This window comes from Balaenoptera acutorostrata, chromosome 2, assembly GCF_949987535.1.
Source record: "Balaenoptera acutorostrata chromosome 2, mBalAcu1.1, whole genome shotgun sequence".
Taxonomy (NCBI): domain Eukaryota; kingdom Metazoa; phylum Chordata; class Mammalia; order Artiodactyla; family Balaenopteridae; genus Balaenoptera; species Balaenoptera acutorostrata.
Window position 1 is genome coordinate 178,072,362 of NC_080065.1, and position 27,907 is coordinate 178,100,268.

A 27,907-nucleotide genomic window follows, 5' to 3' on the forward strand; every position below is an offset into this window, starting at 1 on the left:
TCTTTCCTCATCTTACTCAACCTCGCAGCCACATGTGACACAGCTGATCACTCTCCTCGTCTTGAAATACCTGCCTCTGGAGGCTTCTGGGAGAGGGCAACCCACGTCTTTCTCCTCCTACCTCACTGTTCTGCCCAGTCTCTTGCTGGCTCCTCCTCCTCCTAACCTCTAAGGCTGGGGAGCCCTGGTGTCCTTCTTAGCCCTCTTCTTCTGCTATACTTTACCCCTTACCCCTGAAACCATGTGACCTCCTCTGGCCCCAAGACTTTAAATAACCTCCATATGCAACTGACTCTCAAAATCACATCCAGATCCTTCTCCTGAGCTCCTGGCTTCCCTTCCAAAGGCCCCTTCCAGAGCCCCTCTTGCTTGTCTCAGATTAATCACAGCCAAACACAACCCTTGACCGCTCCTCCAAATCATCTCTCTTGAGCCTTCCTCATCTGAGTAAGAGGCAGTGCCCAGGGTCTCCACCCTTGACACTCCTCTCTCCTTCACTCCCTCTTAAGTTCTATAGGTGCTACTTCTGTCTGTGTGACTTCCACTCAGGCTTTGGATTCCATCCTGAGCATCGGCCTCCCAGGGAAGCCTTCGCTAACCTCTCGTACTAGTTTGGCAGCCCCCTCCTCCATCACATGCTCTGAGATCCACACACTCCCCTCTGCTGCGCTGAACAGTGTAGCAACTGATCCTTTAAATTTCTGTCCAGCCTCTTCACTACATCGTGGGAATTGTGGAGCTTTGTTTTCCCCTCCCCCAGCCCCTACCTGCCTGTCCAATCTCATGTATTATAACTTCGGCACTCAAAGTGTGGTCCCGCAGACCAACAGCACGTATGGCACTGGGGAGCTAGTTAGAAAGTCAGACTTCCAGGCCCCACTCCTGACCTAATGAACCAGAACCTGAATTATAGTAAGATCCACAGGTTCTTGTTAAAGTTTGAGAAGAGCTTCTTACAAGCTTCCCCCGTTAACTCTGATTCAGCCATACTGGTATCTGCCGTTTCTTAGCACTGAGATATTTGAATGTGCCCGACATCGGGGAGACCCAGGTGAGCTGCGAGGAGCTGGGGCTTGAAGTGGGAGAGAAGGCACGTGAAGATGCTGCAGCCAAAGGAGAGGCTGCCTTTCCAGTGCTGCTATGGCCCGGTCCACCGCTCCTGAAACGCGGGAACTGCCACCGCGGAAGCTCACTACAAGTAGAGGCCACTTGCACACCAACTGTGAAATGCGGTCCAGCCCTCGCGCACGCGCACTGCGATCCCGCCTCCGGGCCCGGAATGAGAGTACAGAGAAAACTTACTTTCTGTGCGTGCGCACAAAGACGCTGGAGGAGGCGGGGCTTACTCGCTGGGAGGTCCCGGCCTCGGGTGGGTGAGACTGAAGGGGAGGGGAGGGATTTCCGCTTCCGCCGGGAGCCGGAAGTCACTGTCTCCCGGGTGAACGAGGCAGTCGCAAAGAGCGTCGGTGAGTGCAGGTGAAGGTTCGCGCGGGCGGGCTATGGGACCGGGTGGGACTGGGCGCTCTGCGACTCCGGGGCGCTGACGGGGTCCTGGAGGAGGCACCGAGGGCCCAGGGCTTGGGGGGCGGCCCATCGGGGGACTTGACTCCCCCGGGTCCCAGCGGGTCCCAGCCTGCTGCTCGGAGGCCTGGCTTCTACCGGCGGCCAGCGGGAGGCGACGCTGAAGCCTCGGTGAGCCTGGAAGGACGGCCCACCCGCCTCCTCTTGAGTCCCGGCAGGGTCGGTGGCTGAGCCCTTTTCCAGCCCCCACCTTGGCGCGCTTTGAACTTAGATCGCCACAGAAGTACAGTCCGAGGCCCCTGGAGTTTCATGTGCAGCCCAGACTCCCTTTTCTGGAGTGTGGTTGGCGGGTGCTGTAGTCACCGGGGAAAATGAGATTCTGGGGTCCACCTGTAGCTTCTGATTCAGGAGACTTGTTTATATTCAACAGTTATTGAGCTCTTAATGCATACCAGGTACTGTGGGTGCTGGGGATTCAGCAGTGGGCAAATCATGCTCCCACCTGAACCCGCAGAACTGACATTCTAGTGCGGGGAGATCTGGGGTTAGGTTCAGAAATCTGCATTTTTTTGAGCACCCCCAGGTGATTCTGGTGCAGGTGGTAACCAGGGCCAGGCTTTGGGGAAAAAAATTCAACAGAACACTACCGCTGTACGCCCGAAGGTGAGAGCCTGGGCTGCAGAACTGGCTACGCCTTACTAAAGCCTACTGGGTCTTGTAGGGTCTGGCTGCTTCTCTTCTGTTGCATCTCACACCCATCTCCCCATTGCTCGCTGGGTTTCAGCTGTACCAGTCTTCTTTCTCTTTCTCAAGAAAAGCTTCTTCTGCCTTGGAGCCTTTGCGGTTGTTATTCCCTCTGCCTGGGCTACCATGCATGGTCGCCTTCTCTTATTCAGGCCTCAGCTTAAATGACTCTTACCCAAGGGTTCTTCCAGCTCCACCCTTAAGTAGCCCCGTCCCAGAAGTGTTCACTTAGCCCTGTTTCATTAACCTCATAGCACTTACCAATATTGGAAATTATCTCCCTTATTAGTTAGCTGAAGGGTCTGTCTTCCTCCGCTACAATATCAGTTGCACAAGAGCAGATACCTTGCCTGCCTTGATTGCAGCAGTGCTGTGGTTTACTGTAGACCTGGCATTGGTCATTCATTCATTCGGTAAATCTTTGTTGAGAGCCAGCTCTGTGCCACGAGCTGTTCTAGGCGCTGGGGATACAAAGGAAAGACAGAAATCCCTGCCCTCGAGGAATTCACATTTGGAGGGTGCTGGGCAGAGTTAGAGATGCAGGGAGACCAGTGAGGATGCTGTGGTGATAATACAGGCCAGAGATGACTGGGACTCAAGACTCAGACCACGGAGCTGGCCCTGGGAGTGGTGAGAAGTGGCCAGATGCTGGATGTCTTTTAAAGGCAGAACAGTAGGATCAGGATGGGACAAGGGATGTGAGAGAGGGCGAAAGGAACTGAGGCTGAGTCTAAGGTTTTTGGAAAGATGGACTTTGCTGCCTGTGGGACAACACATTGAGGTGTTCGGAGCTCGGTTGTGGACAGGTTCTGTTTAAACGTTTGGTAGCACCGGGTAGGAGTGTGGCTGAGGCAGGTGGCCAGGGAGCCTGCAGTTCAGAGAAGACATCGGTGTAGAGGGGGCATTTGAAGCCCTGACGCTGGGTGAGATCTCCATGGAAATGAATGGCGATGGAGAGGGGAGGGGTCCAAAGACTGAGCTTATGGACTCACCATCATTAGCGAATTGACAGGGTAAGGATGGGTTTGCAGCAGCAGCAGAGACTGCAGGAAGCTGCCACTGAGGAGGGTGGGAGAGCCCTGTGAGAACGGTGGCCGGAGGAACCGGTGTGTCCAGTACCCTGAGGAGTGAGGACTGCCCCTTGGGGTGGACAGCATGGAAGGGGCTGGGGAGAGAGGGTAGGAGGGAACGCAGACAGCTGTACTAGGAAAGCTCACAGAGAACAAAGAGGTGATTTTTAATGATGGGAGAGGTCATAACAAGTGTGTTTGTTAATGATCCAGTAGAGAGAGAAAATGTGATGTTGGGATCCAAGGCACAAGGTAACAAATTGTTTTTGTGGGGAGCGTGGACGTTCTTCCATAGCAAAGGAGAGAAGGTCGAGGGGGTGGTCCTGGGGACTTGTGGATTGTGGATGTTGTCTGACTGCCTCTGTTTACTCAGTGAATTGGAAGCACCCTTAGTTAAGAACAAGGATGTTGCATAGAGAGTGGTCTTAAGTGTAAATGAAACTCTGGTCCTTATCTGGCAGGCTGCTGACCTCCTCTGCCATGGAAGAATGATGCCAGAATCAGGGTGGGGCAGGGTTGGGGGGAGGACCACTTGACCGCTTCCTAGAGCATTGAGCCGGAGGGACGCGTGGGTCCCACGAGTCGCTGACTTCTGCCCCCATCCTCCCACAGGTTTGCCCTCCTGCAGACATGGGGCGCAGAAAATCAAAACGGAAGCCACCCCCCAAGAAGAAGATGACAGGCACCCTAGAGACCCAGTTCACCTGCCCCTTCTGCAACCACGAGAAGTCTTGTGACGTGAAAATGTGAGCGGGGCCCGGGATCCTGCCTCACGGGTCCTGCCCTCTCCTTCCTCAGTCGGGAGGTGGCTTCCCCCCACCCCCACTGTCCTCCATTCTGTCCCCAGCCTTCCTGGTTAGGGGGATCGTCACCCACAGACACAGGTCCCTTCGTTCACTAAGTCCCTTCATCTCCTCCCGTTCCAGGGACCGGGCCCGCAACACCGGAGTCATCTCTTGTACCGTGTGCCTGGAAGAATTCCAGACGCCCATCACTTGTATCCTTGGGAACCCGGGCTTTTCCCAGGGGATGAGGGCGGGGCGTCAGGGCTGCTCTGCCCAGAGTGGGCTGCTCAAGGGCACCCAGCCCTGCTGCGTGCCCTGGTGGTGTGGCCACCGAGAGGAACCAGTGCCACGTGCTGACTTACATGGGGTGACAGGCTTCAGGGCAGGGGTCTGGCTAACAGTAGCGTGAGCAACAGAAGTGTGTATAGGAAAGGGGTCCAATGCTACCAGTTGCCCTTGACCTCAGCGGCTCAGATCTGTCGGAACCAGTGGACGTGTACAGCGATTGGATAGATGCCTGCGAGGCAGCCAATCAGTAGCAACGCAGAGGACCCACTCCCTTGGCAGCCTCACCCGCTGGGTACCAATCCAGAGACATTCCAGGGTCCAGGGTGTGGGTCCAGGGCCTCTGCAGCCCTGTGTGTGTGTGTGGAGTGGGTGTGGGCATGGGTGTGAGTGTGTGTGTGGCTGCAGGTGTGCCTGGGGGGGGTGTCCTCGTGGGCATGGGGTAGAGTTGAAGGGTTGCTGGGCCCCAGGGGCCTGAACTGCCTCCCTTGGCTCCGAAAGCCTTTGACTTGCTCCCTCCTCTGGCACCTGGCCCCCTGGCTTTGGGGCCCTGGCCCCTCCAGGGACCTGTGTCCTGATATCGTAGGTGAGGGCAAGCCCAGCAGAGGCTGCCTCGGGACTCTCCAGCGTCTTCCCCCACCTCACCAGCACTTGTCCATTTGAACTGGACCGACTGCCCATCCTCCTTCCCTGCCTTCCAAGGCCTGTGGCCTGGGATTCAAGCCACAGGCCCACAGGCCTCCTGGCAGGGCAGCCTGTTTTCACGTTTGGCCACTTTTGTAGGAGGAGGGAGGGGCTGGGTTGGGGATAGCTGTCAGTCACCAGCCCTTAAATAAAGCAGCCAACGCAAAACTCCCAGCTCTCTGGTTTCCTGGGCTCTGGGTCAGACCCAGGGGCTCAACGAGGGAACGGGGGAGACAGGCATTCAGAGGTGGCCTGGCGGGCCATTGGAAGTGGTCAGTCCTTCAAACTGTCCAGCGTTTTATCTACTCTACAAGCATTCAAGGTGAAACCAGGGCAGTGCTGGGCTCAGGGGACAGGGATGAACCCACAGACATCTGGCAAGGCGTTTACAGTCACAGCAGAAACCGGGGCCAGCAGAGCCCAGGGTGGGGATTGCGGGGGTCAGAGAAGGCTTCCTGGGGGGCAGCCTGAAGGAGCTAAGGCTCAGGGGCCACACTGTGCCAGAGGCCAATGTCAGGTTTACCTGCCTTGCCCCCATGTCGCGACAGCCGCCCTGAGGAAGATGCTCGCAGATGAGGAAACAGGCCCGAGACAGGAGGTCACCGGCCAAAGGTCCCACAGCCAGAAGACTGCACAGCCGGGCCTTGAACCCAGGAGGCCTGGTTTCACAGCCCAGCATCTTACTTCCTCCTGAGTCCAGGGTCCAGGCTAAGGGAACAGCTCCTGGCTTCCTGGGGGCTGGGGGGCGGCGGGGAGCACTGGAGAAGAGTAAGGGACCCTTGTCCTAGGGTCGCGAGGAGTCTCTCGGAAGGCTGGAGGTGGAGCCAGACGCACGTGTAGGGTGTAAGAAGAAATGTTTGGGCTTCGTCCCTGGCTCCTGGCAGGAAGCTTCTAAAACCCTTGGAATTTCCTGAGCAACTGGAGTACTTTTTGTCATCCATAAAGAGCCCCTTTTGATCACAGGTGAGATTATGCTAATGAAGTGACTTAGAGTGGGGCCCTAGATAGTCTCAGGAAGGGGCAGGATGCAGAGTAGGAACTCAGTCAGCCACACCCACCAACCTTCGGGAAGGGGAGGGGACCTACAGATGAAGCGGATATGAGGACAAGATTTGGTGAGCTTCCACCCTTGGTGAACACTGGGAGGTGCTGGGACACTCGGGAGAGGGCACGGAAGCTCCACCCTCCTTCCCCATACCTTGCCCATAGCATCTCTTCCATCTGGCTCCTCCCGAGTTATATCCTTTTATAATAAACCAGTGATGTAATAAGTAAAATGTTTCTCCGAGTTCTGTGAGCCACTCTAGTAAATTAACCAAATCTGAGAAGGGGGTGGGGGGAACCCCCGATCTCCAGCTGGTTGCTCAGAAGCACAGGTAACAACCTGCACTTGTGATTGGCAGCTTCAGTGGGGGAGGGGCAGTCTTGGACAGAACCCTTATCCCGTGGGAGCTGATGCTTTCTCCAGGTAGAGAGTGTCAGAACTGAGTTAATTGCTTGGTGGTATTGGAAAAAACACACCTTCACAAGGCTGATGGTGAGACCCCAGATGGTCTCATGGTGTGGAGGTCCTGACACTCCAGCAGTGTGGGGCAGGTCCATCTCCACCTGGCCTTGTGAGCCTGGGCAGCAAGTGACTTGTGCTTTGGCTTCCTCGTTGGTACAGTGGGAAGGATGATGGAACCTTCCTCCCAGGGCCACACTGAGGATGGATGCACCTATCATGATTCCTGGCACGGTTCGAACAGACTCGGACCCACCAGGGCAGCGAGGGATACGAACGGCCAAGAAGATGCTGACCAGGCCAGAAGCCCTGGCCACCAGGCCCAGCCACTGGGTCTGGCATGTGTCCCCAGGGCCCTCTCTACACTGACATACCCCTCCTTGGTGCTCCCACCTCCCCCTCCAAGGCCCCAGGTGGGGTCCCCTGGCCGAGGCAGGACCCAGTGGACACAGAGTGGTGGACAGGCACTGGGGGTGATGCCCTCTGGGGTCCAGGGAAAGGGGGCTCCTGCCAACCAGGGCCCGCCCACCCCAGTCTTACAGACCAAGTGCTAATATGGTGCTGTTTTCCCAAGAAGGCAGGGCCCTAGGCCAGGCGTGTATCCTCCTCAGCGTAGCTTCCCCGAGCTGGCCCCGTGGTAGCAGGGCCTTGGGTAGCAGGACTTAGGGTAGCCAGGCCAAGAGCGCCTGGAATCCAGTTTACGAGGCCCCAGGGGCCGTGTGCGTCTGTGCGAGCGGGTCTTCTGATGTCTGTCTCTGCAGGTCCCCACGTTCCAGCCTCGCCCCCTGCCCTGGGGAGGGAAGGGGAGAAGACCGCCGTGCCCCCAGCACGGCCGCATCCTCCCGTTGGAACCCTGGCAGTTGATAGCTTCCGAGCAGGATAGCTGGGGCCCACATCACTGGGCGAGCAGGGTCCCCTCTGAAATGTGGGGAGGTTGGGACCCTGTCCAGACTTCTGGGATCCTGGGCTGGCAGGCCAGGCGCCTGGGCCAGCTGCACCCTGCAGTCAGCTACTTAACTGCTCTGTGCCGGTTGGTAAAGGGCCATTGCCAAAGTGCCTCCACTGTGCCCATCCAAAGCGGGCATATCTTTCCAAAGTGCCCATCTTTCCCCACTGCCCTGTCCCCTCCCACCTTCCCACAGTCTACTTCAGGGCTAAAGGGTTCTCCCTGCCCACAGGGGCCTCCAGGACCTGGCTGGTTGTCCATTCTCATGGTCAGTACCAAATGTCATCCCCTGTCTGGAGGCATCATTTCATTTAAGCTCCCTGTGACCCCACAAGGTTCCATGTCCTCATTTTCCTAATGGGAAAACAGGCCTAGGGAAGGGAAGTGACTTGCCCAAGGTCACCTAGCTGGCAAGCTGCAGAACTGTGATTTACATCCCATTTAGCCCGTCCCGGCGCTTGGCCTCAACGCAACCCACAGGCCCCCAGGGAAGGTACATGGGTGCTGAGCATGTGTGTCTGTGTGTGTGTATTGTGTACCTGTGTGAGGGTTTATGTTTTTATGTGCCTCGAGTAGGAGTGTGTACTGCATGTGTATCTGTGTGTGAAAGGGTGTGTGCACTAAGGCTGTAGAGAGCGTGTGAACACCATACACACGAAGTGTGCATGCGTGTGGATTTTGTGAGTGAGGGGGGGGCCCGTCCTGGGTCCAGCGAGCTCTGTGAGCTCTGTGTGTGTATCTTAGGGTGCATGTGAGTGTGTGTGCCTGTGCAGATGTGTGTGTGGGAGATGGGGTATATCTGAGCAAGGCCACTTATGTGTGTGCTAGAGCCACACAGCCTCTGTGACAGGGCAGCCCTGAGTCCTCAGATAACTTTACAGCCATTTATTGTGCTCCAGTGAAGTAGAAAAAGAAAGTGCTCGCGTTACAAACACCGCTGTCACATCCCTTAACACCAGCTGCAAACCAAACCGCGTGTGTCCGCTGGGGGTCTGGGCATGCAGTTTGCTCCCACTGTGGGAATGGGGGGGGAGGCGAGCCTGGGCTCTGGGGGCTTCGCTTGGGGGGGCTTCTTGTCCTGGGGGGACCCACCTGTGGGGAGTGGGGGACAGCGGGGTAGCTTTGCTCAGTGCGTCCTTTGGGTGCTGCTGGGAACACCCAGCTCTATGTTGGACCCGGGGAGGAGCCCCCTTTCCCCCCCACAGGCCCCCCCCAGTCTGCTCCCCCCAAACGCTAACCCTGTAGGCACGTGCCAGCGGGCTGGAGGAACCATGCAGGGGGAGGGGGTCGGCGGGCCGGGCTGGGCCCTGCCAAGAGCAGCAGCCGGCCTCCCCGGGGGAAGGCGGGAGGCCCAGGGCCCTAGGCAGAGTTGTAGTAGTTGTGCGCGTGGTGGTTGTGGGCAGGCTCGCCCAGCTCCGGGTACTCGGGCGTCAGGCAGTACTTGGGGTCGTAGACCTGGCGGGGCAGCCCGTACACCGTCATGCCCCGCTGCGAGGCCCCCTTGTTGCTGCCCATCTGCAGGCTGACGTTGAGCGTGTCGCAGTGCTCCATGCCCAGCCCCGGCTCGAAGATCTGCCGCTTGGTCCCGGGAGCGGTCATGCCGGCCTGCGGAGGGCAGCGCAGTCAGGCCGAGGGGACGGCGAGGGGCACAGCCCCACCAGCCCGCCCCATGGCCCCCCACACACCTGGCTGGCTCCCTTGTTGGTGCCCATCTGCAGGCTGATGGTGGCCTGGTCCAGGGGCTGGTCTGTGCCCAGCTTGGGGTCGTAGAGGTGGCGCCGGGTGCCGTAGGCTGTCATGCCCTGCTGGCTGGCAAACTTGTTGGTGCCCATCTAGGGAGCCAGAAGGAGAATCACCCCGGGGTTTACAAATCTCACGGTGGGCCATGAGATGTAACTCATGTCAGCAGACACTTAACATGGCCGTCTAATGAGGCACTGTTTCCACCCTCAGGCTACAGACTGGAAACTGAGGCCCAGAGAAGGTGGGTCACATGACTGATAGGTGGCCTGACTTCCAGGGTTCAAGTTCCAGCCCGGCCGCTCATCACGTGGCCAATCCTGGCAAGTAAGCTATCTTCTCCAGGCCTCAGTTTTCCCATCTGTATAAAGGGTATGCTGATAACAGTACCCACCCCCTAGAGCTGTCGGAGGAGTGAGTTAGGGTATGGAAAAATGCCAAGCATATAGTAAAGGCCAAATATCCTGCCACCCCCCTGCCGAAGCCTGAAGGGACCAGGGCGCCCTCCCGGCCTCCTCCACTCCCTGACTCTCTGCTCAGCTCAGCAGTGAGACCCGGGTGAAGAAGGGGTAGTACCTGCAGCCCGATGATGTTCCGCCCTTCTCTTAGCTTCTCTGGCTCAAATTTCCGTTCCTGCTTCTCTGCGTATTTCACTCCCACGTTCACCTTGTTCCCTTTCGTCTTGGCCTGGGGAGGGCGAGGGGGGGCAGGGACTGACAAGGAAGCCCCTGGGCCACACTGTCCCCTCGGAGACCCTGAGCAGCACCTGCTTTCCCCCTCCCACCCACCCGGGGCTCAGAGGGCACAAGGGGCCCCACCCGCATCCCAGCCCCGAGCGCCCGCGGCCCCCCGGCCCCATGCCCACCCTTCAGCCACACTCACCATGCTGGCCAGGGCCAGGAGGGTGGACTGCACTTGGGTGTAGTTGGTGTTCTCGAACAGGTCGTTGGCCTCAAAGATGTCGTGGGGCTTCACCCCGTACTTGGTGATGGCCTTGATGAAGTTGCCGATATTCTCCAGCTGGAGGGGAGCCGGTGGCAGTCAGGGGTGGGAGGGGAGTTGGGGGTCTGGGTGGAGCTCTGAGGGGCTACGGGCCAGGGGTCGAAAGAGTTAAGAGAGTCTGGGCTCACCTGGTGCCAGTTCTGGGTGGACTCATTGACCTTCTTCACAGAGCCTGGCTGGAGCTTATTGATGAACCTGCAAGGCGCAGGGGAGGGCACTGAGGAAGGAGACCCCTACTGCCCCCACCCAAGCCCAGCCCAGCGGGACAAGGGGTCAGGATGACAGTCAGTGGGCGCTATGCTTTTTTCTGTTTCCCACTGCAGTCAGCCCCCAGCTTCAGCCCCCAGCTGCAGCCCCACACAGACCATCCACACACACAGGCAGGACCCAGATGGGAAACCAACCCCGGGGAGCTAGACTCCTTCAGGTCGGAAAGTCTCCCAATGGAGGGTGTAGGGGAGTCTCCTGGGTGCACCTGCCTCGCTCGTGACCATGTTTCAATCTCCTTTTCTTTTGCGAACCGCTATACCTCGGAGAGCCCGCAGCTCAGGGCTGGGGCCTCTTCTCTGGCTACACTCACCCCTTTGATCTCATCCAGTCTCTTGGCATTTTATTTTTTTTTTGGCCATGCTGCACAACATGTGGGATCTTAGTTCCCCGACCAAGGATCTAACCCGTGCCCCCTGCAGTGGAAGCGCAGAGTCTGAACCACTGGACGGCCAGGGAAGTCCTCTCTTGACTTCATATGCCAACACCTCCCCAACATCTTCCTGCAGCCCACCTCTTACTCTCCATTCCAGATCCCCACATGGGTGTCTCAAATCAAATGAACCGTACCTGGACTCCTGACACCCACTTCCCCCCACAGAACTCCCTCCATCCTCCCCAGCTCAGTAAACCCAGCCCTCCAGGTCTCAGAATCTAAGGAAAAATTTTAAAAAAGGTCATGAAGAACCTAGTGGCAAGACGGGGATAAAGACACAGACCTACTAGAGAATGGACTTGAGGATATGGGGAGGGGGAAGGGTAAGATGTGACAAAGAGAGAGAGTGGCATGGACATATATACACTACCAAACGTAAAATAGATAGCTAGTGGGAAGCAGCCGCATAGCACAGGGAAATCAGCTCAGTGCTTTGTGACCACCTAGAGGGGTGGGATAGGGAGGGTGGGAGGGAGGGAGACGCGAGAGGGAAGAGATATGGGGACATATGTATATGTATAACTGATTCACTTTGTTATAAAGCAGAAACTAACACACCATTGTAAAGCAATTATACTCCAATAAAGATGTTAAAAATAAATAAATAAATAAATAAATAAATAAAAATTAAAAAAAAAAAGCCCTCCGCCGCCCTTGACTCTCCTCTCCCTCTCTCTCACCCCCACATTCCATCCCTCAGCAATTCCTTTTACTCTGCCTCCTGAAGACTTCCAGAAGCCCACCTCCGCCCTGCTCTGAGCCATCAGTGTCTCTTTCCTGGGCTCTTGCCTTGACCTCCCCTTGGGCTCCCAGCTTCCACCTCATCCCCTCCAGATGCTTGTCATCCCATGGCTAAAATGGCCTTCTTAAAACAATTCCGTTACGGTTTATCATAGGATATTAAATATAGTTCTCTGTGCTATACAGTAGGACCTTGTATAACTTTGCTGTACAGCAGAAATTAACACAACTGTAAATCAACTATGCTTCAATTAAAAAAAAAAAATTTCCAGTTACTCCCCAGTTCACAGCACTCCCATGGTTTCCTATTGCCTTGAGAATAAAAGCCTACCTCCAGAGCATGAAGGACGAAGAGGCCCTGTACCATCTGGCCCCCAGCTAACTCCCTCCACTTTCCCTGATCACTGAGGCATGCTCCCACCCCAGGGCCTTTGCACTGGCTGTCCCCGCTGCCTGGCCCACTCTTCCCTAAGATGTCCTGCCGGCAACTTCCCTCACTTCATCTAAGAATCTGCTTCAATATGACCTCTTCAGAAAGACCTCCCAGACCATTCTGTACAAAGCAGCAACCCTTCGCCCCCCGCCCCCCACCCCCCCATCCTTCCCAGCTTGACTCTTCCTCATGGTACTTCCCACCACAGGCAAGTATGTGATTATTTCATCAATTATTTGTTCAATCCCCCCCACCAGGACTAAAGGTCTGTAAGCGCCCCAAGTCGAGTCTGTTTTGTTCACTATCCCCAGCGCCTAGACCTGGCTGGCACACAGCAGGTGCTTCATAAATGCACCTCCTCCATAAATGGGTGGGTGGCCCTGCACTCTTTAAGGCCTGGGACACCAGACTGTCCCCCCATTCCTTGGATATGGTAGAACAACATCCCCCAGCCCCTCTCTTTCCAGCAAGCTAGGGCTTGGTAACGCTGTGCCTTTGGGAAGCTTCCCTAGCACAAGCTCTGGCTCTTAGGGTCACCCTGCCCTGGGTCAGACTCAGAGAAAAAGACAGGACCCCAGCTGGGCTCAGGGCCCCGCCCAGAAATAGGGTTGCAGTGAAATCTAGGAGGTGGAATCTGGAATCGGGGCTTGGGAGCTGTTGAGGGTTTTCCTCTCCCTCAGTGATTAGGTTCTGAGAGGGGGAGAGAATCAGGGCCCACTTAAATTACTGTGGTGCATCCCTCAGGTCACCAAGCCAGCAGTGGACAGCCGATGTGGCCCAGTGCCTTTTCGCCGTGACCTCCCTTTCTCGGGACTCTAGAGACCATACACGTGGCTGCCCCGTATGCGTGGCGGTTCAGACTCTAGATTCGGAAGTCATTTCTGTTGGAACAGCGTGGGACTTTGGGCGACGTGTTTTACCTGAGGCTCAGTTTTCTTTACTGTTAAATGGGCACAGTGATTATCTTTATATCTGATACCTCAAAACAAAGGTATCAGATATAAAGTGCCCAATCCAGCTCTGAGCTCTTGGTCATTTGAGGGGCTCAGGTAGTAGAGATGAGGGGTTGGGGGCAGCCCAAGGCAGAGTCTGGGCCATGAGCTCCCCACTCACTCGCAAAGAATGATGCCGTCTTTGAGGCCGTCCATGAAGTTGTTGCCAATGCGGCGCCCTGTCACCCCCTCGATCCACTCTCGAAGCTCCTGCTCCCGCTGGTGGTCGTACTTCTGGGCCAGCTGGTGGTGGGGGACACAGAGAAGGTGGTGAGGACGCAGTGGGGAGCAGGGTCGGCTCCCAGGCCCAATCCAAGATTCCCAAGTCTGATCTCTTCCCTCGTCCCTTCCCAACTAAGGCAATTCTGTCCCAACGTCCAGTTGGGGGGGGGGGGGTTGCTGAGGGCCAGTGTTGAGGTGGCACCTGCCCAGGGGGCCATTCCAGGCATTCTGAGGTTTGGCACCACAGAATGTGGATTAAGGGGTGGAGAACGAGATACTCAGAGCTGGGGGGCGGCGCCTGGCCTCTTGGTTCCCCCTCCAGACCAAACTTGGGGTTTAGCTTCCCCTGGCCCTGCCCCCCCGTCCTGGGAGCTTCAGGCAGGGGAGGAGGAGCCCTAAGGAGGTGCCCCCGGATGCCGCCTTGCAGGGGACTGCTCTGTCTTACATCTCTGTCTCAGTGTCTCTCCAGGTCCTCATCCCTGGGGCCCCCTCTCTGGCTCGGGGCGAGGGCCTGTCTTTGCCTTAACTCCTGGCCCCATGCATGTCTGTATTTCTCTGTCTCTCTCCCCATGGCACGATGTCCTCGGTCTCTCTCCCAGCTCTGTCTGTCTTTCCTAGGCCCTGTCATCCTGTCCCCATCTCTTCGTGTCCGGCTGGGGGTGGGGCTCATAGCTCATCCATCTCTGCTTTCATAGGTCTCTCTCCATCTCTCCGACTCCAGGTTCCCTGCCTCGGGTGAGGATGGGGCTCAGCCGTCTCTCCGCCTCTCCATCCCTGTCTCAGTCTTATCTTGCTCCAGGCTCGCCCTCCCCCATCCGTCCCTCTCAAGTCTCAGGCTTCCAGTATCTCTGCGTCTCTCCCCCACCTCTCCTCTCCCACTTTGCCCCCCTCCGTTTCCCCAGAACTCTCTACCCCAGCCCAGACAGGCTCCGGGCCCCTGGGAGACCCGGTCGCCCCTTCTCCTGGGGGAGGGGATGGCCCCCTCACCTGGCCCCGGCCTTGCCGCCCCCCTCCCCATCAGCCCGGCTTTATAAAGCAAACCGGCCCTTATATAGCGCGGCCCCGCGGGCCGGGCTCCCGAGGCCGCCTTATATGGCGCGGCGGCTCCGCTCGGCTCCTGGGCCGGCGCTGGGGGGAGGGGGGGCGACGCTGGGATCTGTCTCCTGCCCGAGCACCCGCCCCCTCCTCCAGCCCCGAGGATCCCCCCGACTCAGGTTCCCAATCCCAGCTCCCCATTTCCTGCCTGTGGAACCCTGGGAAAAGCCACCCTGAGCCTCAGTGTTGCCCTCTGTCAAATGGGGCTGGGACTTCTCCCCGGGCAGCGCTCAAGGGATTGTTCCAGTGGGTTGGGGACTTCAAGCTCGCTGCCCTGGAGAAGCTGATCCCATGGGGGGCGTGGGCCGCAAGTTCAGGGGCCCAGTTCTGAATCTCTCTTATATAGGACCAGAGCTACTTGCCTCTTCTTTCTGAACCTCAGTTTACCCATACATAGCATGAAGGTGATGTCCCCATGTCCTCCCACCCCCAGAATTAGGAGACCCCTGCTTTGTCCCTAATGCCCACTCTCTGCCCATCCTCAGCCTCTCCGTTTCCTTCACGATCTCCAACACCTTGGGGCCTCACCTCCCAGGAACCCCAGCTCTGGAGCACACCGCAAATTCTTTGTCAGGCTAGGGGGTGTGGGCAAAATCAAGTCCTTCCTCAGACCCCCAGAAACAAAAAGGGTTAACAGGGGACTCTAATCAAGTGGGGTTTCACAATGGACCAACCGCCTCAGTTTACCTGTGACTGCCTGCATGCCCCCCCATTTCACACCCCAACAGGAGCTGAGGGCTCTGGGATGCTCAGGCCGGGGAGGAAGGCAGCCCCTTCCCCATACTCGTCCTTTTTCTCTCTCAGGTTCCAAGTCATATGGGATAGGCAGGAAGGGGGTCCATGGAACCCCAAGTGTGGGGCCTCTGGCCTGGCAGGGCAAGTGGGCCAGGTCGGGGGGAGGCCCTCCAGCCCTACCTTGTTCTTGACCTCAGCTGACAGCCCGTAGGCGGGGCCTCGGTTGAAGTGAGCAGAGGACATGCTGGCTGACGGTGGACAGCGGGGGCAGCAGCGCTGAAGAAGGCGGCAGCAGCTGAAGCTCCGTCTGCACCCTCTTCCCTCCTCACACGTTTTTGAAGCTCGGGAGGCGGCCCGGGCCTCTTCCAAGGCCGTCCCATTGGCCATAGAGGCCTGCCAAGGGGCGGGGCGCCCCCCACCTTGGCCAGCCCCCCTTCGTGATGTCAGGGCCTTGGTATTGGGAGCTGATTGTGTCATTGTTTCCACCTAGGGGGGCGGCCTGGGTTATTCTTTTTTGGGGCGGCGGGCAGCTTGGCCAGACAGAGACCAACCTTTCCCCACTCCCCACTGTTCATTAGGCCTCTGGCTGGGTCTCCTCATCTCTTTGTGTCTGTCTCTGAGGCTATCTCCCCACACCTCTAAGGTCATCTTTCTTCGTTTCTCTCCTGTCTTGAGGCAGGACTACCACCTGTGGTAGTTTATGGAGCGCCACCCTGGTTTTAAGTCCAGACACCAGTAGTCTATAAATGTAGGCCAGCCCCTTCCCCTCTCTGAGCCTCTGTTGCCACATCTGTAAAATAGACTAATGATAGTGCCTGTTCATGAGGGTGTTGTGAGGATCAGAAGAAATAAGGCCTGGGACTTCCCTGGTGGTCCAATGGTTAAGACTCTGTGCTTCCACTGCAGGAAGCACGGGTTTGGTCCCTGGTCAGGGAACTAAGATTCCGCAAACCAGGTGGCGCAGCCAAAGAAATAATGCCTCCAATATGCCCAGGGCAGTGCCTGGTACAGGGAAAGACAGGGAATAGCAGTATTTCTGCTGAGAATCTGGCACCCCACTTCTGTCCCCTCCATCCCCTCATAAGGACCTGGGGGAGCAGAGACCCTGGATCTCACCCTCCCCATCCACCTGTGGGTTGCCTGAACCACGGAGTGGCTGTGTTAGTGGGTTCCAGGCCATGGACACCCCCATATATTCCTGTCCCAGCCAGGCTGGCCTGGAGGGAACACCTGCAAGCAGTCCCGCCTGTCCAGGTCTCACCCTTGTACCATAGGGGTGGATGACATGCCCACGTCATGCCATGTATGTTTAGGCCATGTTAGTGACACTTGGATAACATGTCAGCAACCATATCATACACTAATGATACATCAAGGACATGCAATTTGCTGGCCACATGCTAAGGGCACAGCCGTGATGTACTAATAATGACAACAGCCCTTATGTTAGGCCCTGGTCCAAATGCTGTACACGTATCCACTCAAACCTCACAACACCCTCAGAAGTGGGTGCTGCTATTATATCCACTTTACAGATGGGGAAACTGAGGCACGGGGGTGTGGCATCCCTTTCCCAGTGTCACACAGCTCACTAGTGACAGAGCAGAATTTGAACCCGGGCCTCTGCCCCTAATGCTATGAGACTAAGGCAGGGTTTCTCAATCTTGCTACTGTTGACATCCCGGCTGGATAATTCATCGTGGGGGCGGGGGTCTGTCCTGGGCATTGCAGAACTTTAAGCAGCATCCCCAGCCTCTACCTACTCAGTGCCAGAAGCAACGCCCCCCCCTCACCTTAGTCTTTATTGTTTTGTTTTGGCCGCACCGCATGGCATGCGGGATCTTAGTTCCCCGACCAGGGATCGAACCCGAACCCCCTGGGGGGTCTTAACCACTGGACCGCCAGAGAAGTCGTTCCTCCCTTCACCTCCCCCCACCTTAGCCTTGACAAACAGGAAAGTCTCCGGAGGTTGCCAAATGTCCCTGGGAAAGCTATGGGGGGGGGGAGGGGTCGCCAGCAGATCGCTCCCATTTGAGAACGACTGGGCTAAGGCAACTACCAAGTTGATAGTGTCTAATGGTATATTGAAGATACGCTAAAATACATAAAATGAGCAAACAATTAGCTCCTACTACGTACTGAGTGCTTTGGATCTGTTAACTCATTCCTCACAGCAGCCTTATGATGTGGGGTCTAAATGTTGCACAGAGAGGTGAAGCCGACTGCCCGGAGTCACGCAGCTCCAGGGTGGCGGAGCCAGGATTCAAACGCGTAGATTGCCGGATCCTGCCCACGCTGAGCGGCCCGCAGCGGGCCACAGGTCGCTACTGCGCATGAGAAGACCCGCGCCTCGGCTGGCTCTCGGCCGGCGCCCCCTGGCGGCCCAGGAGGGTGGGGGCGGGGCCTGGCGGCATCCAGGCGGCGATGACGCAACGCGCTGACTCATTCGGCCCCGCCCCCCGGCCCGCTGTCGCTTGGCCATTTATAGAATCCGCGCTGGCTCTGAAGTCACTGCCCAGGCACGACGGGGGCGGAGTGGGGGAGCACTTGGCTTGCCCCCAGACGGGGCAGCCCGGGGTCTCCCTAGGGAGCAGCCCTTTTTGGGTCCGTTTGTCCCTCCAATTCTGGGTCGGTGTCTCTGTATCTCTTGCAATGTCTTTTGGTCGTTCTGTGCCCGTCTCTCAGCGTCGCCTAGCCTTCTTCTGTCTCAGCCTTTGTCTCTCTCTGCGTCTCTATGAATCTGCCCATCTCACTGTCTCTTTCTCTCTGTCCCCATGTCTCCTCTGTCTTTATCTCGCCGTCTCTGCGTCTCATTTTCTGTTCCGCGCCTCTTGGTCACCGTTTTTCTCAGTGTCTCTGTATTGTCTCTGTTTCTGTCTGATGGATGGGGGTAGAGGCGGAGAGAGGGGACTGATCCCATCCCGAGGACCCAGCCCCAGGGGACTCCCCCATCACTGGCTGCCCGGTGTGCAGACCCCCCACTCAGCTCCTATTTGGCGCTTCCCAGGCCGCAGCCCCTCTGTGCCTCAGTTTGCCATCTGAATGAGAAGGATGGGCTTTAGTAAGGAATAGAGTTTCTTTTCTCGAGGAGTCCAGGACAGTCTGGAAAGAAAAGCTCTGCCTTTCTTCAATCTTAGGAGATCCCCCAGAAACTTTCTGACTCTCAGAACTAACACACACACACACACACCCACACCTCTGCGCCTGTGTCCGGGAGAGTCTCACCCCCTTCACTTGCCTATCTTGGCAGACCACGTCTGCCAGCACCCCCAAACCCACCCCCTACCTAGCTCTCCCTTCCCCGGATGGCTTCTGTTTCTGGAGGGCTCACTCCATGCCAGGCACTGTGCCAGGCACAATCTCACTTAATCCTCACCACCACCCTCTTGAGGGGGAAAGTCTTAGACCCCTTTTTTGGGGGGAGGGGGGCGGGGCGGTGGGGCATGTGGGATCTTAGTTGCCCCACCAGGGATCAACCGGAGCCCCTTGCTTTGGAAGCACAGAGTCTTAACCACTGGACTGCCAGGGAAGTCCCTTAGACCCTTTTATAGATAAAGAAAAGGTTCAGAGAAACCAAGTCACTCCCCCAGGGTCACGCTGCTCCTGGTGCTCCCACATCCTTCCACGTGTATTTCTTGAGTGCCCAAGCACGCTCTCATCTTTGTAGTCCCTTCCGCCTCGACACATGTCCACAAGATGCCTGTGAGCCCTCTCCCTCATTTCCTCTGCTCAGATGTCCCCTCTTCAGAGAGGCCCTCCCTGACCACCTGCTCTAAAATAATGTATCCCACACCCCCAGACTGTGAGAGGATGGGCAGGAGGGAGCTATTCATTTCAGTGTTTGCACCTGACAGTGGATACGTACGTCTGCCTCCATAAAAACTTCCATTTGAATAAGTGATTTTAAAAAGCCCCCTCGGACTTCCCCTGTGGCGCAGTGGTTAAGAATCCACCTGCCAATGCAGGGGACATGGGTTTGATCCCTAGTACGGGAAGATCCCACGTGCCGCGGAGCAACTAAGCCCGTGCACCACAACAACTGAGCCTGCGCTCTAGAGCCTGCGAGCCACAACTACTGAACCCGCGTGCCACAACTACTGAAGCCTGTGTGCCCTAGAGCCCGTGCTCTGCAACAAGAGAAGCGACTGCAATGAGAAGCTCGTGCACCACAACGAAGAGTAGCCCCCGCTCGCTGCAACCAGAGAAAGCCCACGTGCAGCAAGGAAGACCCAACGCAGCCAAAAATAAATAAATACATTTTTAAAAATAATAATAAAATTTAAAAAATAAAAAGCCCCCTCCACAGGACTTCCCTGGTGGTCCAGTGGTTAAAAGTCCGTGCTTCCACTGCAGAGGGCCCGGGTTTGATACCTGGTCGGGGAACTAAGATCCTGCATACCGCATGGTGTGGCCAAAAAAATGAAAAAAATAAAAATAAAAGAGTGGCCCGGATTGGCAAAAATCAGAACACCTCATAACAACAAATGCTGGGGAGGCTTAGGGAACATCGTTGATGGGCATGGGCAGTTTGTTGATAGTTTTCAAAATGATAAGTGTCCTTCCTTTTTCTGGTGGTTACTTTTACGTGTCAAGTCAACTGGGCCAGGGGGTGCCCAGATACTTGGTCAAACATTATTCTGGGTATGTCTTCAAGGGTGTTTTTGGATGAGATTAATATTTGAATTTGCAGTCTGAGTAAAACAGATTGCCTTCCCCAATATGGATGGGCTTCATCAGATCAGTTGGAGGCTTGAATAGAACAAAAAGGCTGATTCCCCCGTCCAGTAAGAAGGAACTCCTCCTGCCTGACTGCCTTGAGCTGGGACATGGGTCTTTTCCTGCCTTCAGACTGGAACTGAAACACCAGCTTTTCTTTGGTCTCAAGCCTGCCAGCTCTTGGACTGGAACTTATACCGTTGATGCTCCTGGTTTTCAGACCTTTGTTCTTGGACTGGAACTACATCATCTACTCTCCTGGGTCCCCAGCTTGCCAACTGCAGATCTTGGACTTGGACTTCTCAGCCTCCATAATCACATAAGTCAATTCCTTATAATAAATCGTCTCTCTCATATATATCAATATATATATGTATATGTACATACATTTTTTTTGTTTTTCTGGAGAACCCTACCTATGTAATACACCTCTGAACCAGCAAATCTCTTTTTTAGAATATTCCTAAGAAGTACAAGTGTAGGTATGAAGAATCACATTTATTGCAGTGGCCTTTTAATAACAAGTCACCCTGTAGATCTATCAACAGGGAACACGTGAGACAGACAAAGATGACAGCAGAATATGCAGCACTTTGTTTCAATTAAATAAAGGCACTGTGGTGCTGTGGTTAAGAGTGGTGGGGGGGCCTCTGGATCCGTATTCCATGGGTTTGGGTCATACCCTGGTGCTTCCTGGCTGTGTGATCTCAGGCAGGTGTCTTAACGTCTCTGTGGTTGAGTTTCCTCCTCTGGAAAATGGGCATATTAATAGTGTCCGCTTCAGTAGGCTTGTTTCTTTTTAACTTTTTGTTTGGAGATAATTTTAGGCTTACAGAAAAGTTGCAAAAAAAATAGCACAGAGAGTTCCCAAATACCCTTCACCCTTCTGCCCCTACTGTTGACATCTTACATAACCATAGTACGCTTATCAAAACTAAGAAATTAACCTTGGCACAATACTATTAATAAACTACAGACTCCAGTTTTTTAACTCATGTCCTTTTTCTGTTCCAGGACCCAATCCAAGATCCCTCATGGCATTTAGTTGTCATGTTTTCTTAGACTCCTTGGTCTGTGACAGTCCCTTAGTCTTTCACGGCCTTGACACTTTTGAAGAGCACTGGTTAGTAATTTTATAGCCTGTCTCTCAATTTGGTTTGTCTTGATTAGAGTGGGGATTTTGCTTTAGTGAGAAGGATACCAGAAAGGTGATGTTCCCTTCCCATACCAAGGGCTTATGATGTTACTGTGACTTATTGCTGGTGATGTTAACCTTGGCGCCTTGCTTAAACTGATGTCTGCCAGGACCCTCCACTGTGAAGCTGCTATTTTCTTTGAGTTGTTTTGAGGACTGCCTGTTAAAGGGTCTACATCAGGGCTTCACACATGCTATTGTGCTCTGTGTTTAAAAAAAAAAATCCCCCCCATAAAAAAAAAAAAAAAGCACATGTCTGTGTTTGAATCAACTACTTCTGGAAGGATAAATTAGAAAATGAGAGCCGCAACTGCCTCACTAGGAAGAGGAACAATGGGAGCTCTAAAGGCTGCGGCCAGGTTGGTGAGCCCACCACCGCCCACGCGTGCCTTCACCCAGACCCAGCTGAGCAGATCGAACTGCGCCTACTCATAGCTGGGCACGCCCAGCAGAGGGCAGTAGCACTCCCAGCAGCTGCCCACGTGGCTGTCAACGTGCTGGGGAAGGTGCGCAAGCCCTTCTGGACCGGCAGTTGATTGGCTGTAGCGCCTCTTATATCGGCCAATCACAGGAATCTCGATGGCAGATGTGCTGCGGCTGCGCAGAGTCCTGGAGGCATCCTAAGGGTGGCTGTGAGTATCTTTCCGTCCCCCTGCCAGCACCCTGTGTCATGGAGGCCAAGGGATTGCAGAAGTGGCTTTATGGGAGCGGAGAAACGTCATCGCCTGGAGCCTCTGCCACTGCCAACCCCCCCTTTTATGTGCTAATCTGTTGGGGTAATTAATAGCCTAAAACCAGGGCTTTCTGGGGGAGCCCAGGAGCACCCCCCCCACTCCACTCTGACCTCCTCGTATTTCCCTCAGTTCACTCCACTCCAAAGGCCTTTGCAGTCGCTCCTTATGCCCAAAGTGTTCCCCAAATCTTCAGATGGTTCACTCACCTCCTTCAGGTCTTTACTCAAAGATCACCTGCTCAGTGACACCTTCTAACCAGCCAGTTTCAAACTGCAAACCCCTCTTGCACCTCCTCCCTTCTTCTGCTTCACTATTCTCTGTTATCACTTATCATTTTTAAGTAGACTTTTTCAAAATTGTGGTAAAATATATAACATAAAATGTACTATTTTTAAGTGTACAGTTCTGTGATATTAAGTACATTCATGTTTTTGTGCAGCCATCACCACCATCCCTCTCCAGAACTTTTTTCATCTTCCAGGACTGAAACTCTGCCCCCATTAAACAGTGATTCCCCACTCTCCCCCTCCCCCAACTCCTGGCAACCATCATTCTACTTTCTGTCTCCATGATAATTTGATTACTCTCTAGGTACCTCATATAAGTGGAATCATACAGTATTTGTCCCTTTGTGATTGGTTTATTTCATTTAGCATAAAGTCCTTAAGGTTTATCTATTTGTAGTATGTGTCAGAATTTCTTTCCTTCCTAAGGCTGAATAATATTCCATTGTATGTATATACTACATTTTGTTTATCCATTCATCTGCTGATGGACACTTGAGTTGCTTTGGCTATTGCGAATCATGCTGCTATGAACATGGGTGTGTGACTATCTGTTCAAGTCCCTGCTTTCAGTCCTTTGGGGTATGTACCCAGAAGTGGAATTACTGAATCATATGGTAATTCCATTTTTAATTTTTTTAAGGCACTGCCATACTGTTTTCCATGGTGGCTGAACCAGTTTACATTCCCACCAGGAGTGTACAAGAGTTTCACTTTCTTCACTTGTTAGATTCTATTTTTTTGATAATGGCCACCCTAATGGTTGTGAAGTGTTTACATAGACTTTACAAGTATATCATACATATAGAAAAGTGTACAAATTATAGCTCAATGAATCAATTATCACTTTTAAAATATTTTTAATTGAGATATTACTTAAAGTAAAATGCACACATCTTAATCGAGGGCTCAGTGAATTTTTATATACATATACACCCATGTAATCACCATGCACAGCTCAAGCTATAAAATATTTCTTTTTAAACAATTCTTAATCTGTTTATTAATATCAGCCCTTTTGTTAATTACATGTAGCATTTTACATTTTTACTTCATGAAAATATACCCTTTCTTGGAAACAGATTCTAAGTACTTGGAGAACTTAAATTTCTTTTCCTTTTTCAAATTAATTTCATATTTCCTTCTGGATCTAGCACACAACACGTATTTGTTTTAAGTAATTAATTTGTTGAATTAATGAAAGTATTCTGATGCTTTGTTTGAGATGGCAGAATGACAGAAGGCATAAATCTAAATACCTAAATTAATACACAGAACACAAAGAATCAAGCTCTACACACAAGCAAAAAAGGGACTAAAAATTGCTGTTAATTACAAAAGGTTACATGTTCTATGTTCAAAATCACTGAAGACTCACAAGATGATAGACAAAATCATATCCTAAAAAGTTCTGAAGTTGCACTTAATATTTTTTCAAGCTGCATATAGCTATGAAAATATTTCTATAGAACATGGGTCTTTCGGGCTTCCCTGGGGGCGCAGTGGTTAAGAATCCACCTGCCAATGCAGGGGACAAGGGTTCGAGCCCTGGTCTGGGAAGATCCCACATGCCACGCAGCAGCTAAGCCCATGCACCACAACTACTGGGCCTGCGCTCTAGAGCCCGCGACCATGTGCTGCAACTACTGAAGCCCATGCGCCTAGAGCCCGTGCTCTGCAACAAGAGAAGCCACCGCAATGAGAAGCCTGCGCACCGCAACGAAGAGTAGCCCCCGCTCGCCACAACTAGAGAAAGCCCGCGCACAGCAACGAAGACCCAACACAGCCAAAAATAAAAACAAACAAACAAACAAATAAATAAATAAATATTTATTTTAAAAAAAGAAAAGAACATGGGTCTTTTTTCTGTCTCCTCCACGAGAATGCCAGCTCCCCCAGGTCAGGAATCTTTTTTTTTTTTGCTTACTGTTTTTCCTCAACACTTAGAACGGTGCCTGCTACAAAGGAGGCTCTCAATAAATGCTTGTGTTTTGTGTGTGTGTGGTTTTTTGTTTGTTTGCTTGTTTTGTTTTGTTTTTTGCCGCACCACCCAGCTTGCGGAATCTAAGGTCCCCGACCAAGGATTGAGCCTGGGCCCTTGGCAGTGAAAGCGTGGAGTCCTAACCACTGGACAGCCAGGGAATTCCCTCAATAAGTGCGTGTTGAGTGACTCTGAGCCTTCCTGTGAGGAGGTGGGCACAGCCTCAGGATCCTATGCACAGCTTCCCTTATTTTGGCCCTGGGTCTGAGGCTGCAGCAGGATTGAGGGAAGCTCTTCCAGATTGCTTCAGTCCCTTCCCACACTCTGCTCTGGGGTTCTCTGGGATGGCTCCCCCGCCTCAGGCCCCAGACAGGATGAGGTATATCCGTAGAATGTTAAGGATGTCCAGGACCAGCAATAGCCACGGTCATCACCCCTCGAATTTTAGAACCGTATCCCAGTGGTTTCAGCTATATAGACTCCAGCCATGGCCACACCAGCAAGGCCACTGGTGAGTTTTGGGGGCAGCTCACCATACTCAGGAACCAACTGTGGACAGGAGAAGGGGGGGAGGGGTCAGGAGTGAAGGAGAGGAAGGTGAATGCAAGAGAGGAGCAGGAAGGCCCTCACATGCCCCCCCAGACTCAAGTGCCCCAAATTGACAAAAGGCTGTGACAGACACACAGATGGGCATAGAATTCTACAAGGTAACGCAGCCTGTCCCGGGGCTGGAGAAAGAGGGGCGAAGGCAGTGGCAGGGTAATTAGTCGGGCATGCCGAAGGCAGTCACATGGGGCTGTCACAAGGGACCGTTTGCAGGCTTTAAAGGTTCGGGTGAGCTTCAGGAACATTCACCCATTCGTTTACTCATTTTTGTAGCCAACATCTATTAAGCACTTCCCATGTTCCAGGCTCCGTCCCTAATGCTGGGGACACCACACCAAACAAACAACCAAAATCTCCCTGTCCTCTTGGAGCTTATGGTAACCAAGCCCACAGGAGATGTTCAACGCATGCGGGCAGGGTAGTGGGAGAGGTGGTGTCTCCAAGGGTCTTTATAGAAGCAGGAGAAACCAAAGAGAGAAACTGCATGGTAACACGGGAACAACTGATCCCTGTTGTGGAGAATCACCACCAACCAGGTCTGAAGGGAGCAGGGTTCAGAAGTGGGCAGGGGATTGAGGGAATGTGATCCCCAGTCGCACGCAGCTGGATCCCATCTACCACAGACCAGGTCACCAGAGTCATCAGCCACAGTCCATGGGATGGGAGGAATGGGGGTACCACTGGACCCCCACTCTGGACATCTCTGGACAGGGCAGCTGGGGGTCTGGCATGGAGGGGTCAAGGCCCAGGTCTGGGCTCTGCCTGGGCTGAGGTAGAGACAGACAGTGGGCTGGCCCATGAGGCCCCTTAGCTGGGCCAGCCTCACTCAGAGAACCTTCCTGGAGGGATCTCGCCCTCCTCTGGACATCCTCAGCAGCGTCCACTCCCTTTCTCCATGTTGCCGACTCTCCACGCCTACAGGAGCATAGAATAGGGGTGGAGTGAAGTGGAGAATGTCCACTTGGGCCCAGCTGACCCTTACAGAGTGAGGTTGATGTTGATTGTCTCCACAGAGAGCAGGTTGTACCAGCAAAGGGTACTGATGGCCAGGGAGAGGAGGATGGCTACACACCTGGGGAGGGGGCAAGGCAAATTAGGCCCCGCCCCCTCTTCCGCGTGGCCCCGCCCCCTCAAGCCCCGCCCCCGCACCACCTGGAGTCCCACTGGAGGAGTTTGCGTGAGTCCAAACGCGCTCCCAGGCTGGCGGGAGGCTGCTGAACGCGCGCTGGCTGAGCGCCTAGGAGCTCCTTTGGTACAAGACGAAGCCAGGAGGCTGAACCACGGTGGGTGGAGGGGGGGCCTGCCATAGAGACGGGTAGGGGTGGTTATTGAGCGGTGGCTGTGGCCACGTCCACGCCTCGGGCACCTCCTCTGCCCGGAGGCCCAGCTCCTACAGCCAACGGGGCAGATGCCAGCTGCACCATCTCCAGTGTTGCCACACCCTGAGGCAAGGGAATTATCCAGGGATCACAGGCCTGCCACACACAGGGGAGGAGAAGTAAAATCCGGGGACCCAGACACTGCGTCTCTCACACACACTCGTGGGTACAACCAGCGTGAGTAGACCCTGGGAATCAGACACACAGCCACACACAGATGCACTCGGGGAGCTACAAATACAGCGACAGCCCCCACTATGGTTGGGTGGACAGTCATACACAGAGGCATAGGGACACACCATTGTCACACACACAGACAGATCAACACAGTCATAATCGACCAATATTGAGGCACAGTCACAGACACACACAGTGTCATACACTGTCACTGACACATCGATGGTGGGGGGCACCCATACAAGTCACCCATACAAGTCAGAGACACACAGTGTTACAAACACATACCAATGGTTGGACACAACTACACAATGGAGTCCCACAACGTCAGAGACCATCCCCCGACTTGGCATGGTCAGACCTTTATACCATTGCTGGGACACAGAGTCACACACAGTCAGAGACACACAGGGTGCCATGAGCACAGCCATGTACACATGAAGTCAGAGATTCATACAGTCACAGACACACACTGGTAGACACAATCACACACAGACCGATATGGGGTGTAACAGTCACATGCGTTTTCACAGTGGGACACAATCATTTATCCACAAGTTGGGAACACATGAGGTGTCACAAACACAGTCATCAACCCACTGGTGTTCAGACATGCAATCACACTTGCATTATTGCATGGAACATCAAAGAAATGTGACACACCTACTCCCAGCCCTCAGAATTGTGGGACAAATTCCACAGCCTTACACACACACAGACGCCCAGAAGCTGGTACAATCACAGATGCACATGCAGCTAATGGCACATGAACACACAAAGACACCCACACACCAATGTCCCAACTGGCCTGGCTCACACTGACACACACATGGGGACCACCCCTGACCTACGCTCACACAGCCACACACAAACCTACACACCTTTGCTTGAGTTCTGAGACACTACAAAGACACATGAAAACCTCCACACTCTATCACCCCAACATCACAGTCACACACACACACACACAAAATCATGAATATGCACACAACACTACAGGACCCTCAGCTCTCCATGAGGGTGGCCCAAAGTGTCAAACCAGCCTCCATGCCCTTCCAGTGAGGGAGGTGGAGGGAGGTGTTAGGGTGAGTCCCCCATACTAACAATAGCATAGGGAATTCCCTGGCGGTCCAGTGGTTAGGATTCCTCGCTTCCACTGCAGGGTGCACAGGTTCCATCCCGGGGGGGGGGGGGGGCGGGGGGGGGCGTGTGGAACTAAGATACCACAAGCCGTGTGGTGAGGCCAAAACAAAAAAACAAAGATACAAACAAAAAATCCCCAGCATACACTTATATGGCTGTTCTGCATAAACTCAATTAAATCTCAAAAACAAAAAACAAGAAAACCCATGAGGTTATTATAATTGGCCCATTTCAGGGTTGAGACAATCGATGCACAAATGGGTTAAGCACTAGCCCAGACCCATGAAGCTAGATTAGCAGAGCCTGCCACCTTACCTACTGTTAGTGTCCAATCCTCAGCGCCTGGCTCAAATGTTTCTTGAACAAATGAAGGAATCCACATCACTTCCACCTTTAATATTTCATTCCCACATTTCAGGTGGGAAAACTGGGGCTGCCAGTTGGATTCACAGGCCCCCCCCACCCCCCAAGTCCAGCCTCCCAGCCCGGG

The 27,907-nt window shown here is 54.1% G+C and overlaps 3 protein-coding genes across 8 annotated transcripts in view; 1 reads left to right on the forward strand and 2 right to left on the reverse strand.

Moving 5' to 3' along the window:
• The window catches only part of PRKCSH (protein kinase C substrate 80K-H), a 141,073-nt gene that overhangs the window by 46,707 nt on the left and 66,459 nt on the right, over positions 1 to 27,907 (reverse strand). The gene's annotated exons all lie outside the window — the stretch shown is intronic.
• On the forward strand, positions 1,400 to 5,871 carry ELOF1 (elongation factor 1). Of its 4 annotated transcripts, none has more exons than XM_057541723.1 (5): positions 1,400 to 1,466; positions 3,948 to 4,081; positions 4,262 to 4,332; positions 4,595 to 4,700; positions 5,638 to 5,871. In XM_057541723.1, the coding sequence occupies exons 2-4, from the start codon at positions 3,966 to 3,968 to the stop codon at positions 4,657 to 4,659; spliced, it is 252 nt and encodes an 83-aa protein (XP_057397706.1). In that variant the 5' UTR covers positions 1,400 to 1,466; positions 3,948 to 3,965; the 3' UTR covers positions 4,660 to 4,700; positions 5,638 to 5,871. The 4 variants fall into 4 exon arrangements, with proteins under 4 accessions (XP_057397706.1, XP_057397707.1, XP_057397705.1 ...); XM_057541724.1 differs by lacking the exon at positions 5,638 to 5,871 and adding an exon at positions 4,992 to 5,260; XM_057541722.1 differs by lacking the exon at positions 5,638 to 5,871 and having other exon boundaries at positions 4,595 to 5,260.
• On the reverse strand, positions 8,398 to 27,892 carry CNN1 (calponin 1). Of its 3 annotated transcripts, none has more exons than XM_057541720.1 (7): positions 27,733 to 27,892; positions 13,272 to 13,393; positions 10,410 to 10,476; positions 10,162 to 10,299; positions 9,856 to 9,966; positions 9,225 to 9,371; positions 8,398 to 9,144 (listed from the first exon to the last, which is right to left on the reverse strand). In XM_057541720.1, exons 2-7 carry the CDS (start codon positions 13,304 to 13,306, stop codon positions 8,899 to 8,901), a joined length of 744 nt encoding a protein of 247 aa, XP_057397703.1. In that variant the 5' UTR covers positions 13,307 to 13,393; positions 27,733 to 27,892; the 3' UTR covers positions 8,398 to 8,898. The 3 variants fall into 3 exon arrangements, with proteins under 3 accessions (XP_057397703.1, XP_028019097.2, XP_057397704.1); XM_028163296.2 differs by lacking the exon at positions 27,733 to 27,892 and adding an exon at positions 15,383 to 15,537; XM_057541721.1 differs by lacking the exon at positions 27,733 to 27,892 and adding an exon at positions 14,360 to 14,378.

What these genes read in the sequence shown, in the direction of transcription:
- ELOF1 (XM_057541723.1), top strand. Translation starts at nt 3,966, where the DNA reads ATGGGGCGCAGAAAATCAAAACGGAAGCCACCCCCCAAGAAGAAGATG. An exon ending in AAGTCTTGTGACGTGAAAAT is followed by an intron (nt 4,082 to 4,261) that starts GTGAGCGGGGCC and finishes CTCCCGTTCCAG; the next exon opens with GGACCGGGCCCGCAACACCG. An exon ending in ATTCCAGACGCCCATCACTT is followed by an intron (nt 4,333 to 4,594) that starts GTATCCTTGGGA and finishes TCAGCGGCTCAG; the next exon opens with ATCTGTCGGAACCAGTGGAC.
- CNN1 (XM_028163296.2), bottom strand. Translation starts at nt 15,445, where the DNA reads ATGTCCTCTGCTCACTTCAACCGAGGCCCCGCCTACGGGCTGTCAGCT. An exon ending in TCCTGGCCCTGGCCAGCATG is followed by an intron (nt 9,967 to 10,161) that starts GTGAGTGTGGCT and finishes CGCCCTCCCCAG; the next exon opens with GCCAAGACGAAAGGGAACAA. An exon ending in CCAACAAGGGAGCCAGCCAG is followed by an intron (nt 9,145 to 9,224) that starts GTGTGTGGGGGG and finishes TGCCCTCCGCAG; the next exon opens with GCCGGCATGACCGCTCCCGG.